General features: G+C 42.0%; 1 protein-coding gene across 2 annotated transcripts in view; it reads right to left on the minus strand.

Annotated features, from left to right (window-relative positions):
* Positions 1–472: 472 nt before the first annotated feature.
* SLC4A4 (solute carrier family 4 member 4) overlaps positions 473–16823 on the minus strand; it is a 224516-nt gene continuing 208165 nt past the window's right edge. The window contains exons 20-24 of one of the 2 annotated variants that reach the window (XM_065404796.1): positions 12997–13065; positions 11282–11455; positions 9027–9188; positions 2523–2602; positions 473–578 (exon numbers count right to left, since the gene is read on the minus strand). In XM_065404796.1, the coding sequence (XP_065260868.1) occupies positions 473–578; positions 2523–2602; positions 9027–9188; positions 11282–11455; positions 12997–13065 (591 nt within the window). Of the gene's footprint in view, positions 579–2491; positions 2603–5248; positions 5346–9026; positions 9189–11281; positions 11456–12996; positions 13066–16823 lie in introns of those variants that run through there. The other variant, XM_065404797.1, reaches the window with a different exon arrangement.

The raw sequence follows: 16823 nt of genomic DNA on the forward strand, positions 1-16823 counted from the left end.
AGCTACAACGCTGGCAATAGTTTGTGCTGGGAGTGAAGTACCTTTAAGTTTTCCTTCTCTTGACACCACAAGTATAGACTTTAAGAGCAAGTTAGTATAGCAGCACTTTCCAGTAGTGTAGTAAAGACATTGAATTAGCCTGGAGGTCAGTTTTGTTCTGCCAGACAGAAAAAAGAAAAACAAACACTGATTCACAACTAAGGTAATGTCAGTTCCTCTGACATTTCACAACGGTATTTATAATATATCCTTAATACTTCTGCCCTCTGCTTAAAAAATATGAGAGATGCGTGTGTGTCTGAGTGACAGAAGGCAAAAACGAATGTTGGTGAGTGGAAAAACTGGGTGAGAAAGGTAGAGGGAAGGTACAGTGTGTGTCAGATTTACCTATGCGGCAGGGAAGCAGAGAGCATTTTAATATTTGGCTGGTGACAAAAAAAAAAGTTCAGTATAAGTTTAACAAACAAAAAAGTTACAAAGTAGTTTCTGTTCCCCTGCTCCTCCAGAAATAACCATTGTCTTCAGGCTCAAGTTCTATTCTAATTTGAGGCACAACTTTCACTGGAGTTCGTGGAGGGCTGAATGCAAAAAGAAAACAAGGTAAAACATATGGACTGAATTTATGTTTTTAGTGCATTTTGAAAGATCAAGTGATTTCTCCCCAACTCCTTCATTACAAAATACCACTTCTGACTTATCAGTGCATGCAACTATTGACAAGTCACATGAAAATAAAGTGCATTCACTATGTTTTAACATGAGGGAATCTTAACATTTTACTTCTTACTGACCAAATAATGCTTGTTAGTCTTAGGCCTGGTCCTCACTACCCCCCCACTTCGGACTAAGGTACGCAAATTCAGCTACGTTAATAACGTAGCTGAATTCGAAGTACCTTAGTCCGAACTTACCGCGGGTCCAGACGCGGCAGGCAGGCTCCCCCGTCGATGCCGCGTACTCCTCTCGCCGAGCTGGAGTACCGGCGTCAACAGCGAGCACTTCCGGGATCGATCCGGGATCGATTTATCGCGTCTAGACAAGACGCGATAAATCGATCCCAGAAGATCGATTGCCTGCCGCCGAACCAGGAAGTAAGTGTAGACATACCCTAAGAGATGATGGTATGTCTAGAAATGGGATGAATAGTCAAGTCTCACTCAATTCATACATAAATAATAGAGTATTCAGGATTTTAGTCCTATGTATATTAAAACAGCCCAAATATTCAGTGGTGGCTGCGGTCTGTGGTATCTATTCCTAACACAATCCTACATGCCTTTATAAATCCAACTTCGGGGCTTAATCCTGCAAGAAGCTAACAATTCTCCTGCACTGAATAATTACAGATATGTATATTTTATTTCATTACACCTGAGATCCATCATGTCATGCACTCAAAATAAAAAGCTGCTGCTTTTTGTTTTAACATGAAGAGATCATTTGCTAATCTTTGGGAATTCTTGGACAAAATCTCTCTGGCTGTTTGAGTAGTAAATTCAATAGTCTGACTCTCCCACCAGCAGCACTGCAAGGCCATGTCAGTGCTAGGCTCAGAACCTACTGAAACATGCTACTGCAGCCATGTTTAAACAGGGTGATTGGTAAAAGGGTTTTAATCACAGTTCCCACTCCAGTGGGGGCGGGATTTTTTTTTCATTGTGGAAACCTGTTTGTGGCCCTAGTTTGGCCAGGTACATAAGCACTTACTCCTTAAACTGCAGCATGTGTGTAAGTACCTGGCTGAATTGGGGCATATGAAACTCATGTTACAGACTATTACTTAATAGGCTATCCCACAATCTGCTGCTACTCGAGGGGCCAAAGTCTGGGTTCTGCGCTCATAGCACCTGTGTAAAGTGCTTGTGACCACCTCACCCCCTGAAAACCAATCCTGGAGAAACCTCATGACAGCAGGTTGCTCCATTGCTAGTGAAGGTGTTTGGGAGGGAGGAATGTTAGGCAGTACTGCTTGGGACTCAGAGAGCCACCACCCTCCTCCTGTTCTGGAGAATGCTCTCAAATATACGAAGGAGGGGCATCACCATCTCCTGAATGTCTGGTCCTAGTAGGCATGCGCACCCATGCAGATAGATGCAGTTAAACAACAGCAAGTATCTCAACTTTCTTATACTGTGGCCCGGCATAATTCCTTACAGGTACACACAGTCTGTCTTGATACACAATTAAAGAAAATCCTATCTGTCAATGAAACGACTTTGCTTTTGTGGCAACAATTGTTTCAGGGTAATAACAAGTTCCTCAAGGTCCCTCTGCTAAGTTATAACTCAGCTTTTATTATTTGTGTGTCCTGATACAATTAAGTCAATGGCAAAATTCCCATTAACTTCAATGGGAACTGGATTGAACCCCATACAGATGATTTTTTTTTTTTTTTTTGCCCCACTGCAAAGCGAGCCTCCCTTTCAGCCTGGACCTATCATATACCTCATGAGAGCCACCCCTCCATTGTATTTACTGAATGTACAATACATCTCATGAGACCATGCTGTGGAAGCTCCTACCTTGGCATAGTGTGTGACTGAAGGAAAGGAATTTTATCAGCACGATGTATGGCGTTCAAGGAATGTTGGTGATTTTTCTCCTGTTTAAGAAAAAACAAAGTCGTTTGTCACAGCATTCAGCCATTAAAAATATAAAGTTCCCCTCTAGCAAGTCCCCAAATATTTAACCATGGAATTTCACAGATTCCAAAAAAGCATGGAAGACATCAACAGAATCAAGCTGAGACAGTCAATTGAAGGGAAAAAACCTCTGCCATCAGTGTGACACAAAATGCTAATTTTCAAACGTCGTCACTTTGCATGCACAGAGGCAAGTTTTGGGTTGCAGTTTAAAAGGTAGATACCCATGCACCCACCACTACATGCATATTTCATTGGCCCAGCACTGTTTGAAACTTCACCTCTAATGTTCTGACCAACCAAACATAGCATGAAAACTCACTCCATACTTAACTGGAGGGTGGTGTAATTAGGGCTGCAAAATTCAATTTAAATTTTTTTCCAACTTTATTGATTTAAATTTGTGGAAAAATATGGGAGGGTCAGAATAATTTAATGATAGCAAACGCGAAGATGAAAAAAATTTAAGCTTTATAACTGTTAAGACACAAGTTGTCAACACCCCCTGTCAAAATATACAGAGTAAATATCCTTAAATCAAACTCTAAGTTCTCAAGCAGCATTTTTCTTACATCACCTAGCTGCAAATTTCAATTATCAACGGAAATAATTTTTTGTTGGTTTGTGTGTATACGGTGAAAACTGATGTTTATCAACATGTACTGATAAACATCTAATCCTTCCATCCTACTGGATGAATTAAATATTTGTAAACTGCTGTGAACATGCTGCAGAAGTATTATTTGTATTATGCTTTCGAACAAAGCCTTTCGCAGGATGATACCACAGTGTAGACAGATTCCAGCTACTCTCTCAAGAGCAAGAAAATCCTCCATTATAATTTTTGCCTTGCCAATAAATAAATAAAAGTCAATCAATTTTATTTTTCAAAATGTAAAAATACATCTAAAATATTTATTCAAGCCACTCTACGTTTTAGCAATTCACCACTCTGAGTGGGAAGTGCTCTGATAATTTGATTTGTTATGAAGATCTCAACAGATCCTGAACTATAGTAATACAGCATTATGCTAGTGAGAGATTACATTATTTTTACATGCACAGACATTGCAAAGGGGGTCAAAGTGGGATCATTAGGCTGAGCGCCATGATAAGCCACCCTCCTGTAATTCTGTGCAGTTCACCATATTGTGTGATTTATTTTTCTGGTATATCTGATCAGCAGGGAGGCTGAATCAGATTTTACATCTACAGTACTGGGGCAATGTCAAAATAAAAATCATATTTGAAAAATGCTTTTGCCTGTCACATTAACAACACTTTAAATTATTCAAATGGAGTAAGCTGTGAAACTCTAATTTTTAGCATTTCAGGCCATTTGATCAGTGAAACAAGAATTGTCTGCATCACTTTTTGGTTCTCACAATCACAATAATGCTGTTGTATTTGGATTTCTATACATATCAGGTTTCTCTGTCTCTTTAACGCACACACACTATTATAGGTACAATTTTCAAAAGCACCTACATCTCATTGGTTACAATCAATGGGCCAATTTAAGATTGTAGTGTAGACAAAGCCTAAGTCACTTGCGCACTTTTTAAAATTATACCCTCTGGGCCTAAACATTGACGGAATTCCTTTAAACAAAAAGGAAATTGGATAGCTATGAAATTTCAAATTGCAGTACAACGCAGCCATAAGCTTTCATCAACAGAGAACATAAATAAAGCCAAAGATAATTCACTATTTGACCCTTAAATGCTCATTGCCAGCACCTCAATAATTGTTTTAATACAATAATTTGTGTTTCCCCTCCAATTCCATTATTCCCAAACAGCATTTTCATCTACTGCTTGTCATTTTAAAAAGCTGACACAGACCCCCTGAGAACTCATGGCAATTAATCTGAAATGCCAGGCTTATTAAACAAATTATAACACTAGAAAATGCAAATGGCTATAAACAAAAGTTAAAAATGGGGAAAAAATATAATCAATTGTGGATATTCGAATAAAAAAACCAAAAGAGAAGGAACAGATGCAATACAAACGCAAGTCACCTAAGAAGGCAAATATGTTAATGCTGCATGGTTTAAATGATCACCGCCTTGTCAATTAAATGATTTAAGAAGATCAATGACAGGCCTAATTTGTTAAGTGCTGATTTTTGTGATTGTTTGGAACCTAAGGAAACAAAACAGTAATGGACAGTGGTGCTGTTTCTACCCGCTGCAATCCAGAACATTAACAGCAAGGGAGAGAAACCAAGTAGATACCACACCAAGACACACACACACACAAAAACAACAGCCAGAAATGGACTGGATGATTTAGAGGGTTAGAGAGAGAGAGAGAGAGAGAGCTAGCGAGAGACCTGTTAGTAGCTGAGTAGAGGCAGTTAAGGTGGCGGCACCAAGAAGGATAACACAAAACTTGTAAAAAGAAAAAAAAAAAAAAAAAAAACCTCCCCCCAAAAACTAGAGGCCTGGAAATTGTTTTAAAAAGGAAGAGAAAACTTCTAAGGGATAGGACAGATCTTTGGTTTTTTTTAATTCAATCTCTGTGTGCGTATATACGTGTGTGTATCTTTTTGGCAGTGCAAGACACACTCAAGCAGGCATGCAAGAGGTTAGTTCTACTCACTGTCGGAAGGTTTGCTATCACTTAGGAAAGGTTCCTGTTCCATGATGTCCATTGGAATTTTAATACTTGGGACATTTTCTGAGTAGGGGCAGTCGGACTGTGAAAGAAACGTGCAAAAGGTCTTAGAACATTGCCACTGCTCTCTCTCTCTTAGTGTCCCCCACATATTAAATCCATCCTTCACAGCGCCACTGGCGGAGAGGAGTGAGAAAGGGAAAAAGGGATCGTCCACCTCAGTCGTTTCCATGCGCTCAGCGGCCCCGTCACACCACACTTCCCCTTCCCTTACTACAAAAGCAAGACAGATTAAAGACGCACGCAGTGGACCTTTTCACCTTCTGTCACGCCCCTTGTCCCCAATTTATAAAACTCTGCCCTGTGTCCAGCTCAAAGATGCCAGAGGGGCAACTGCCCCAAGCTGAATGGAAAATACAGATGCATGCTGTATTCTCAGTGAGAAATCACACAGGACTGAGGCATGTGAAAACCCATCAGAAGTATCCCTCTGCTGCCATTTCTTTCTGAAATGCCTCAGGTATGTTTCTTTTCCTCTGAAGTTGCTCTAACTGAGATGGGCAGAGTCCCATAGCATCCCCTGTCAGGTGGGCTATCTTATCCCCCCCCCCCCCATTCAAAAAAAGACCAGTCCCAATTCAAATTCAAGTTACATTTAATTTAGTTCCCTACTTCCACACTCCATTTAAGAGCTTTTATAATCCAGGAGAAGCATGACTAAGCAGCTAGCACCATCACACAGCACTCTGAGGTATTTTCAATGCAGAGAGGGGTTGCCAGTTCTTTAGCAAGTGAGTCCCACATGTTTTCTCCCTGAGGGTCCTCTCTTGACTTTAAGGGACTTTGGCTCAGACCCGTAGCAGCTGATAAACACCATGTTCCAGGAATAGCGTACCGACAGGAAGGGCTAGACTCTATTAATTTGGATTGCCATTCAAGGAAACACTTAAGCACATGCTTAAGTCCCATTGACTTCAGTGGAACTTAAAGAACACGCTTAAAAGTTAAAAGCCTTGGTTACCCATTTAAATAAAAACACTTTCTCATAACCGAGGAAGGGCATACCAGCACTTGGGAAAGCAATTAATATTAAGTTGCACTTTGCTAGAAATGTTTAGACATTGTTCCTGAAAAGATATAGGTCCTGCATTGACGGACCCCACACAGTATGCCATTTGAAAGGTGGGGTAGGAAGACCTTGTACAGAGGTCTTGTGGTATCTGTACTGATTGTTGGGTATTTTACAAATGTTTCCAGTGGGAATCTGGTACATTTCAAAGGCAAAACATTTGCTCTTCAGAAATATTTTTGTGAGCTTCAGGGATGGCAGTCAGTTCTGACAGGGATGGTTTAACAGCAAACATCCAGAGAGGTAGTGAAGCCATCCCAAATTACCCTCCAACAAATCACAGTTTCCAGGCAAAGGAATATAATAAATGTGATGAAAACGCTGACACTAGAGGTTCTTCTTTATACATTACCATCTGCAAGAAAAGAGATCTCAAATCTCAATATGCAAAAAAAGAAAAGCATTAAAGGTTTTGCATCTTCAGCATTTGGCAGCTCTGACAAGGTTACTAAGGGCTGGTCCACACTGGGGCGGGGGATCGATATAGGAAACGCAACTTCAGCTACGAGAATAGCGTAGCTGAAGTCGACGTTTCCTATATCGAACTAAAAGTACTTACTTCGGGTCCACGCGGCACAGGCAGGCTCCCCCGTCGACAGCGCTTCCTCCTCTCGGCGAGCAGGAGTTCCGCAGTCGACGGGGGAGCGCTTCTGGGATCAATCTATCGCGTCCAGATGAGACGCGATAAATCGATCCCAGAAAATCGATCTCTACCCGCCGAATTAGGCGGGTAGTGTGGACCAGCCCTTAATGTGAATCCTGATCTAAACATAGTGGTCCACATTTTTTTTTTTTTTTAAAGGAGTTACTAGTAATTTTTGGGAGCCCAATTTGAAACACTTTCACGAGGTCTGATGTTCAGAACATGCTCCGCTTCTGGCACTCCCTGAAGGTGTCTCATGATGGGCACCCATGTAGGCTAGGGAACCAGGGATGGGATATCTGCATGTGCTTCTGAGCTGTTCCCGCCTCTGCACCTAATTGCTAACAAATCCTTACTTAGAACTCAACAGGTCTTGCCTCGTTCATTCTCTCTAAGGCCATGTATATTCTATATGCCCTAAAATGTCATCTTTGGACACGTGTTCACTGATACATTATACCCAACCTGCTTTGTGCCATCTCCCGAGGGCAGGTTTAGAGAATAAAAGAAAAAAATATACCACCACATACTATCTGCAGGAATCCTATTGCAATGAGTGCTGAAAAAATGTCCTAAGAAATGTTAACTAAAGGGAATGTTATGTAAGCCAGCCTCCCATACAACCAAATACTGTAAATGTCAGTAACTAGATATCCTGAGTAGATACACAACAGTCACAACCACCCTGCACTCAGGCGTATTGCTATAATCATTGAAAGTGTTAGAAATCAATCCAGTAATTTCCTTTTAATCATGCACAATGTGTCTTAGCTCCAGTGATGTACATGGAATGTTGTTGGGCCTGGGGGCAATGTAGGACGTTCTGGGAATATTATAATAAGCTGTCTGACATGGGCTGGTCCAATGGATCAGCTGATTATGGAGCCTAGAAGCAGCTTTGAAACTTGCATCCTATGGGCTGACTGGTGGGATAATAGGGTGGGTGCACTGTAAAAGTACCTGCATGGAATTTCTAGGTTGAATGTGCAATTTGTGCTATTTTTTCACCTCTTTCTTCTCCTAGGAGGAGTGGCAGCATTCCTCTTCAGGGGAGCATCCTTCCTCTCCCAGCCACAGGAGTCAGGTTCTTCATGGAGCAGAGGAAGAAGTAACCCCACTAACAGTAGTCCAAACTCTCTGCATCATTGTACTTTAATAGTTAAAGCCCCATTGTCCCTTCCCATTGTCATTCAGCTGGGGGTAAAGAGAGCCAACTCCCCAAGAGAAAGAGGGTGATTTAATAGACAGGTGACCTCAAACTGAGCCTTGGTAGGAAAATGCTTTAAAGGCACAAGGGCAATATTTTTGTTTAAGTGCATATGGAACAAAAAAAAACCAACTGAAGTATTCTAAGGCACATGGATCAGTCACAGCGCTTAAGAGCAACATTAGCAGCTATGCTTCATTATTTTAATGCACACGACAATCAGAGATTAGAGCTCCGAGTAAATCACACTCTAGACAGCCACTTATCCTCTCTCAATTTTCAAGCCAGGATTACCAGCCACAAATAAAAGACCTTGCAGAATGTGACTAAGCAAGTCACATCTTTGTGCGCTTTTAAAAATTAAATGAATTAATTAATTAAAGAGCCGTGGAATACTCCAAACAAGTGTATTATTTTCGCTGGTAGTGGAGCTGGTTGCCCAGAGCTCTTACATCCTAAAGAGCAAAACAAAAAACAAAAGTGAAAGAGAGTCAGGGCGTAAACAGACTAGGGGAAGAGAGAGCACTCAGAACATATAACATTTCAATAGACACGGAGTAGAGTATGCTTGTGAAAACGGGACTCTTAGTTCTCGGAAATGAAAGTTCCGCCAGCGGAGGTTAGGGACATCTGAAAGATGACAAGCTCAGGGCCAGGTGCCTGCAGTGGGTAAAGATCATGCTGAGTCTGAGTCAAACTAGGCAGGGAGGAGGGAGTGCACCTAGGGACACCCAGTATTAGCTAGCTAGAGGTTATTACTTTACGATGGCAGGAAGCTCCTTACATCGTCATTGTCACTATCCAGACTGCCCTTCTTTTTCTTCTTCTTCTTCTCATCCTCTTTCTTCTTCTTGTCCTTTTCTGGAATGACGTCGTCAAGGAAACTGAGGTCATGCTGGGAGAAGAGGTAGTCCATGGCTTTTCTGACTGCCACAAGCGCCAGGATCTGGTGGGACAGAAATTCAGCATTCCCTTATTTAAATGTTACCATTCCCCTAACTCACTGAGGACATTACCTTTACTCAGGGATACTGGCTTTACCCTGTGTATTCAATCTGACACTGTTCTTCACAAATGCCTCAGTCCTGTCTGCAAATTAACAGGTCTGAAATCTGATAGGCTACTGCAATAGCTCACGTCAGGTTGGACATCTAAACCCTGTAGCTGATTTGGACTCCAGGTTTCAATGTCTTAGGTGACCACAAGTCAGAGTAAACAGGAATAATATACAGGGTTACACTATAGCCTGTCACAGGTAAGTTACAATTCTACCCTGAAAAATGACTTTGGAAAACATGGCATTGAGTGGTTCCATGGTTACTGTTTCCCAGTTATTTCTGTATTAAAAGGTGCTTGGGTTACAAGTAAACAGGATTGATTTCTCTAACTGCCAGTTCTTCTAACTTAACTTGGGAACTAAAAGTCTAGCTGGGTTCTTGCCTTCTTGTGAATCATCACCAGCAACTGAAGTTCTGCAGGCCAAGCCAGGCTCTCAGTTACCCCTGTGCAGCCCCACCGCGTTTCAGGGGTTTGCACAGGTGTAACAAACTGGGGATCTGTAACTGGAGTCCGTTCAGATCTCTGCTTATTGTGCACATGAGGAAGAGAATCCAGCTCAGTCTCTCTCAGATGCCTTTGCTAAATGTTTTTACTCCTGTTTTGTAAAGATATGGCTCTTAATATGCCAGCAGACCAGATATATTGATTTTAAAGGTATCTTTCTACATAGGAATGTTTCCACAGTGGAACCACGGTGAATTTTCTTAACTGCATCAGCTTTGTTCCTTCTAACAGCATCAACACAAGAGTAAATGCGTCCCATTATTTTTTTTCTCTGTTTCTCTCTCTCTCCCTTTTTTAGACAAACCATACATTGTACAACTACAGTTGGCTTTGACTCACCTATTAACTAAGCCTGAAATAAGCTAAGTTTAGCCCCGGTTTCATGATGAGCCATCCGGCATGAGCCTAGCTGAAATCTGAACTGTCTTTAAGCTGGAGGCTAGACTCTATGGAGTATACATTAATGGAGGTATTGTTTCGGTCACAGTAGGTTTGGAATGAAACCCTCACTTCCAAGCGTTCTAGTTATACCAAAGATAAAACACATAATAGAGAAGGGCCTGAGCTGTGCTGTTTGGTTTTGCAGCTAAGCTCTTCCAAGGATCATGTGTTTGTGTAGGTGTGTCTTCAGGTTTGGGGATTTGCTCTGACCCATTATAAAAGAGAACCTTCTGCAAAGTGTGCATTTGAATTCCCCCAAAGTGTGGGAGTGTTGGGGTTTCTGGTCTTGGTGCTACCAGGTGCACTAGGTTCTTTTCTATGAGTAAATACCATATAAAAGCCTTATACATTTACACAATGATATATTGGGTGAATAATTTGTCCTTCAACATTTACTCAACATTTTAGAGCGAATCTGATGTAATATTGAAAAATAAAAAACACTTCCCCAAAGATGGAATGAGTAAATGAACCACTGTTAATTTTTTATGACACACAGTTCCAAGAAAAGCCGACTTCTCATTCCTGACTTAGCCAATTAACTTTCTCAATTTCCCCATCCTGAGTTACAGCAGCACACAAGCAAAGGACATTGAGGACAGCTCTGCCCTCAAATTCCTTCGCTTTTGTCAGTTTGTGTTATTCAGAAGCAGGGAAGAAGACTTCTGTGCAGTATTTAATGTGAACTATCAAGGGAAAACAATGCACTTCTTATATGTTGACATAGCTCAGAGGGAGGGTGTGGGAAATCTGACTGTGGCAGCAAAAATGGGTCAAAATTAATTGTGGTTTCCTGGAAAAAAAAAATTAACTTTATGGACCCATTTTCTCCAAAAGGATTTGCGAAAAAGCAGCCACGAACACGAAGAGTAGAGGGCGCGGAGAGCATCCCCTTGTAATCTTGTATCAGTGTGATGGATGGACTGACAAAAGTTCTTTGCTAGGGGTCTACCAGCTTAGCACTGTAATGTGTTTTGTGGGGTGCTTTAAGTAAAGGGAGCCTGAAATGAAGTAGAAACTGGACACACCACCTACCATGACTGGGAAGATTATAGCAGCCACAGTTGACTTGAGGATCCAGAGGAGGGCCAGACACACCACCTGCAGGAACGTGAACAGGTGGACCCGGCGCAGCGGGACGTGACGCAGATAAATGAAGTCGGGCTGATGTTTCAGAGGCATCAGAAGCAGCTTCAGCCGATCCATGAACTGAGCGGGAGAGGGAAGAAAGAAAAAATTAAATGATACAATAGAGTAGCTGATACACAAAAAGGAGTGATAAAGCATTGTTGGCCCTTAATTTGTGAACGAATGGTGACCTGCTCTTCCTGCAAAAACAACACCCACTCACACACCCTTGCCCCCCGTGGCTGAGTTCTTTCCCTCTTAAGTAACCTTTATTTTCTGCACAATGGGCAACATTTTAAAACCTGGGTGCCTAAAGTTAGGCTCTTCAATCCATATTTAGGCAGCTAAATAGAAGTTACTTGATTTTCAAAGGTGCTAAAATCCGGTAGCTCCCATGGATTTCACTGGGATTTGTGGTTGCCCAACACTTCTCAAAGTCAAGCCAGTTCCATTAAGGTGCCCAAATATGGATTTAGGTGCCTAACATTAGGCATCCGGGTTTGGAAATGTTGGACAGTGTGTAAAATGAGAGCCTAGGGCCAGATCCTTAGCTGGTGCAAAGGGTATAGTTCTGTAGGAGTGGCATTGATTGCCAGCAGCGGAGGACCTGACTCTGTCAAAAACAAAGCGGAGCTGGTAAGAGGGGAAGTGCCTCTAGCCCTACTGGAAGAGACGGGTTGGAGCGAATCCCCAGCCAGGATTTCCTATCACTCAGAAGTTGTCCTTGGACAGCTGAAAAACAAACATTCTGTAGCACAAGGGCCACCTGTGCCAGAGCACTGGGAAATTCTGCTTGGAAGAACCAGGGGTAGTGAATATTACAATTGACTGCTTGTCCCTTGCCAGAGCACTGGCCTGATGCCTGCTTCTGGCTGATTCTGAAACCAGATTAATCTCAATCTAGGGGGTGAAAGGGCCATATTTAAAAGGACTAAGTAAATTCTGAATGCATCCACAGAACATGTAGTCTTTTCCCATTAAAACTCTGCTAAGTGGAGAAGAAGTTTGCAATTAGCAGGTGATAGAAAGTAACAAAACCACTTCCAGCTTCCTAATGCCAATTAAAGCGGCTGCCCTGGGAGAAAGGCTCCCTTATGTAACATTTCCTCAGTGACAAAGAAAGGGGGCTCGACTTTGCTCAGTTATTCCCACCAGTTCATGCTGGAGAATACCACCACCTCAATAAATCCTGTTAATGCAAAGCAGCAGGCCCAGTTACAGGCCCAAGCCATCTAAGAAGCAGGACTATGGCAAGTGAACACGCACTGTTCTCAGTATTTTTGTCAGGAAGGGGCCAGAGAGATGGTTTTAAATCACCCTCTGAGAACACACTTATAAGGTTACGATTGCTTCTTGTGGCAGTGACGCTGCTCGGAAGACCGGAACTTGGTGCTCTCCTGTGGAAAGGCTGCTTTTATTTGGTATCATCTACAAGACAATATTTGTGTGATAATATTTGTGAAGCCTTGGTAAGAGCCTTTGGAATGAAAATGAGGTGGAGGAGGGAAAGGGCAAGTAGTTAAAACAAGAGCAATGGTTAATGATTACCATCCTCTTGACAAGGTCCTTTAAAGAATCTACCCTTAAATATCAGAGTGGCTTTGGTTGCTATGGGAACTTACCTGCACTCCATTAAGGGAAGCAACACCCATGTATAGGAACACTCCATAGAGCACAGGCATAGGTATAAACTAGGGGAAGGAAAAGAACAGTGGAAACACTACAGTGAATAACCTCAAACAATCATCTAGTTGGTACACAGAGAGTAACATAATTCATATCCTGTGCTAACCCTGAATTTCGTACGCACATGAGTAATGCCAAGTCATAGAAATTAGCAAGTTTTATATAGTATTTTAGTGAATGGGAGAGCACTTGTGTTGAAAATAAATAGCTAAAGGGCAGATGTAATTACATTGGGAGGCAACAGGGCTCATACAACACAAAAATCTGCCCAACAGAGAAGGGAAGTGAAGCCAGCCCAACCAGGAGGCAGAGTCAGGGAGTGGGAAAACGTTCCAATAAGGTTAAAAGTTTTTTAAAAGTTGTAAAACGAGCCTGTGTCCCTGCACCTGTGGGTTTGAATAAAACTGGATGCAGAAATGCTGCCTCCCAAAAGGAAAGAGACTTGGTCCTGCTAGTGAAGGCAGGGGGCTGGACTCGATGACCTTTCAAGGTCCCTTCCAGTTCTAGGAGATGGGATATCTCCATTAATTATTATTATAATTATTACTATATTCCCATCACATTGCCAGCCTCTGGAAAGACTAGAAATCTGCAAAGAAAGGTTGTTCTCATAAGAGTTCCAAACCAGAGATTAGATAATGATGTGAACCAAACCTCTTATTCTTTGTCCAATCCTTGACCCACGTTAATCCATAACTAATCACGGGCTAACAACTGTGAGTCATCATCTCACTTGCCAAACCTGCCTTCCAAACACCACCACCACTTTGCACTCACATAAGTGGCAAGCCCAGCCCACCCTACACAACAGGCCCCTTTGCAGTGGAATGGGTAATGTTTAGGCTGGATGCTGGGGAGCCAGACAGGGAGTGGGTCCACCCTCTGCATCGCACATCGCCTTGCTCCATGCGTGCTCCCTGCATGGCTTAGAGGGGTCAATGCTAGAGGAGCCCCCACCTTTGTAGCTATCCCACTCCCTTCAATATAGGCTATTTCAACCCACCATGCATCTGCCAAGTACCCAGCCCAGCTGCTTGGTCAGGATCTACCTTTAATCGAAAGGTCTCAAAGTGCTTTATAAATATTCATTGATTAGTACAAACCCAATACCCTTCCGAGGCAGGTGATACATAGGGATCACTTCACCCCCCATTGAACGCAATCCCCCTAGCATGGGATGGAAGCAGTTTCAAAGCACTGAACCACATTGCGGAACAGATGGCAGCGCATGGGAAATTAATTTTTTTTTAAAATCTGGCACTCCAACTGCAGACAAAAAGCCTTTATCAGCAGCAAAATAACGGTGCAGCTTGCCAAAAATGAAAGAGTCCCTCAGCTGAGCAGCAAAGTTATTTGTAATAAACATGACATGTGGTTAATCAAAATATCAGACGATGGTCCAAATACAAGATTTGCTTAAAATCCTTAATATAATTTCTTTGACACCAAGCAAAAGAGCAGTTCCTGCCTCAGTCACCCTGCGGTGAGAAAAGCAGGTAGTGTAATGACTCGCAACCACCACTGCAGGGCAGGCATTGCACGTCCAATGCCACTCTGAACTAAGAGTACGTTCCAGTTTTCTTTTGAGTGACATTTCTTTAACATCTTCGATGCACAACTTTTAAAGCAGGACAATAGAACGTTTTATTGTATTCCCACCACATTATTATTAACCCTTTCCTAGGTTATAAACACAGTGGCACACAAGTACTTCCTTAGGCCTTGATCCTGCAAACACTTAACTTTAAAAATAGAAGTAGTTGTGCTGACGTTAGTATGTGCCTAAAAAGAACAGGAGTACTTGTGGCACCTTAGAGACTAACACATTTATTTGAGCATAAGCTTTCGTGGGCTACAGCCCACTTCTTCGAAAGCTTATGCTCAAATAAATGTGTTAGTCTCTAAGGTGCCACAAGTACTCCTGTTCTTTTTCGGATACAGACTAACACGGCTACTACTCTGAAACCTGTCATGTGCCTAAAGTTAAGCATGCATAAGTTTGTGCAGGATCAAGGCCTTAATGAGGATGTGCTGCCCATTTCTCAACTGTGCCTCATTTCCCCACCAGCTTCTGCAAGTCTCTCTGCTGTACATTAATCCTTTGTTGTGGCTTTGTTTGCAGCACTTGCTTCACTGAATGTGATTCATTTATATTCATTATTAAAAGCTAAATGATTTTCCTGCAGCCTGCCTGCCGAAGCCTTCTGACAGCATGCTGTAGGAAAGGAAAAAAATGGATCACTTTGTGTTGTTTGCATTACTGTGGTGTCTGAGGGATAAGACGAGACAATGTCTCCTAAAGCAAGATGGGTCGAAAGTTTGTGGAGATCTTAGTTCAGCTCTTAAGTTTTTCTGTGCTGTTTCTCTCTCTCTCTCTCTCTCTTAAAATAAAAAGTACTTGAGTATCATCGCACTGTTTCAGGATAAACAAACACGTAACTCACTCCTTGGTGAAGTCTAGGTACAGTATCATGCTTAAGCTAATCCAGTTGTGTAGGAAAAGTGCAGTGCTTTAGTTCTGGAAGATTTCATTCTGGCAATGTATTCTCTGGTAAGGGAAGGGAGTGCTAGCTGACACACTCAAAGCAAACCTGTTGCTGGCCAACTAAAGAAAAAAAATGTATTTATAGGAAACTGCTTATCATTCTCTTAGCAGGAACTAAGATCTGCCATTACTGAGTGGAAGAATCAGGGACATTAAAAAACACCCAAAACCGCAGTAATGCAGTTATTCATTTCACTGACTGTTTTATTGAATTTGGGCTTGTTAGTATTCAATTTACTGTTGGCATCATAAGGTGTGTAGGTTTGACAAGGCATTCCACAAGGCAGTTCTTACAAGAGCAGAATCCACTGCTGAGTTTTGTTAAAGGTTCTGGAATTTTGCCAAGTAACTCCTACTGACCTTAATGGGAATCATACAGATCTATCCCACAGACTTTACCCCATACACGTCCTTCAGGCAAGTGTGTAAAATAATCAGTGAACAGAGCAATCCTTGCTTAGAAATATAAAAGTTCATCAGGGGACGGCCACAAAGTAACAACCAAATACATCAAACTAAGCATGAAATTAAAGACGGGGGGGAGAGGGGGGAGAGAAGAAGAAGAGTTAAGAAGAACCATGATGAGGAAAACCAGCCACTGAAACCTAGAATAGGAAAGGTTTGATTTTTTTTTTTTAAAAAAAAGCTTCTTCTTTTCCCCTTCAAGGTACTTGGTACCACCGGCCCCTCCCCATATTTGGTCCTGCTGCCTCCTCTCCACCCGAGGGTCACATCTTCCCCTTTGCTCACTCATGCCTTTCCATGACACTGCTCTCTGATTAATACACATAAAGTTCTCATTTGCCTTCTCCCTTACAATACCTACCTGTTACATCATTCAATTACTATGGCCCTACCACTGTTTCTATATCGTAACGTATGCTATTGTTCTGCATTGCTCCCGACCGATTGTGCCTTTAAACTCTAAATCCGCAGGGCTGGGACTTGTTTGGCACAACTCTCCTGTTCTCCATTACTGCCTATATCTTGGATGCTATAAATAAATAATCGTCATCACAAAAGTCAAATACACGAATAGAAGAGTTCCTGCACCGGAGATGTGTAACTAGCTTCCCTAGTGTTGTTCTATGATCTAATGATGTATTAACGGTAACCTATATGTATGTAGCTGAAGGCAAATAAATCCCAGATCTCAAAAAATAGGCAAACATCTATGTTGTAGCAAACAGACAAAAACCCAAGGGGAATGAGTTTTAA

The sequence above is a fragment of the Emys orbicularis genome, chromosome 5, assembly GCF_028017835.1.
Source record: "Emys orbicularis isolate rEmyOrb1 chromosome 5, rEmyOrb1.hap1, whole genome shotgun sequence".
In the NCBI taxonomy this organism is placed as follows: domain Eukaryota; kingdom Metazoa; phylum Chordata; order Testudines; family Emydidae; genus Emys; species Emys orbicularis.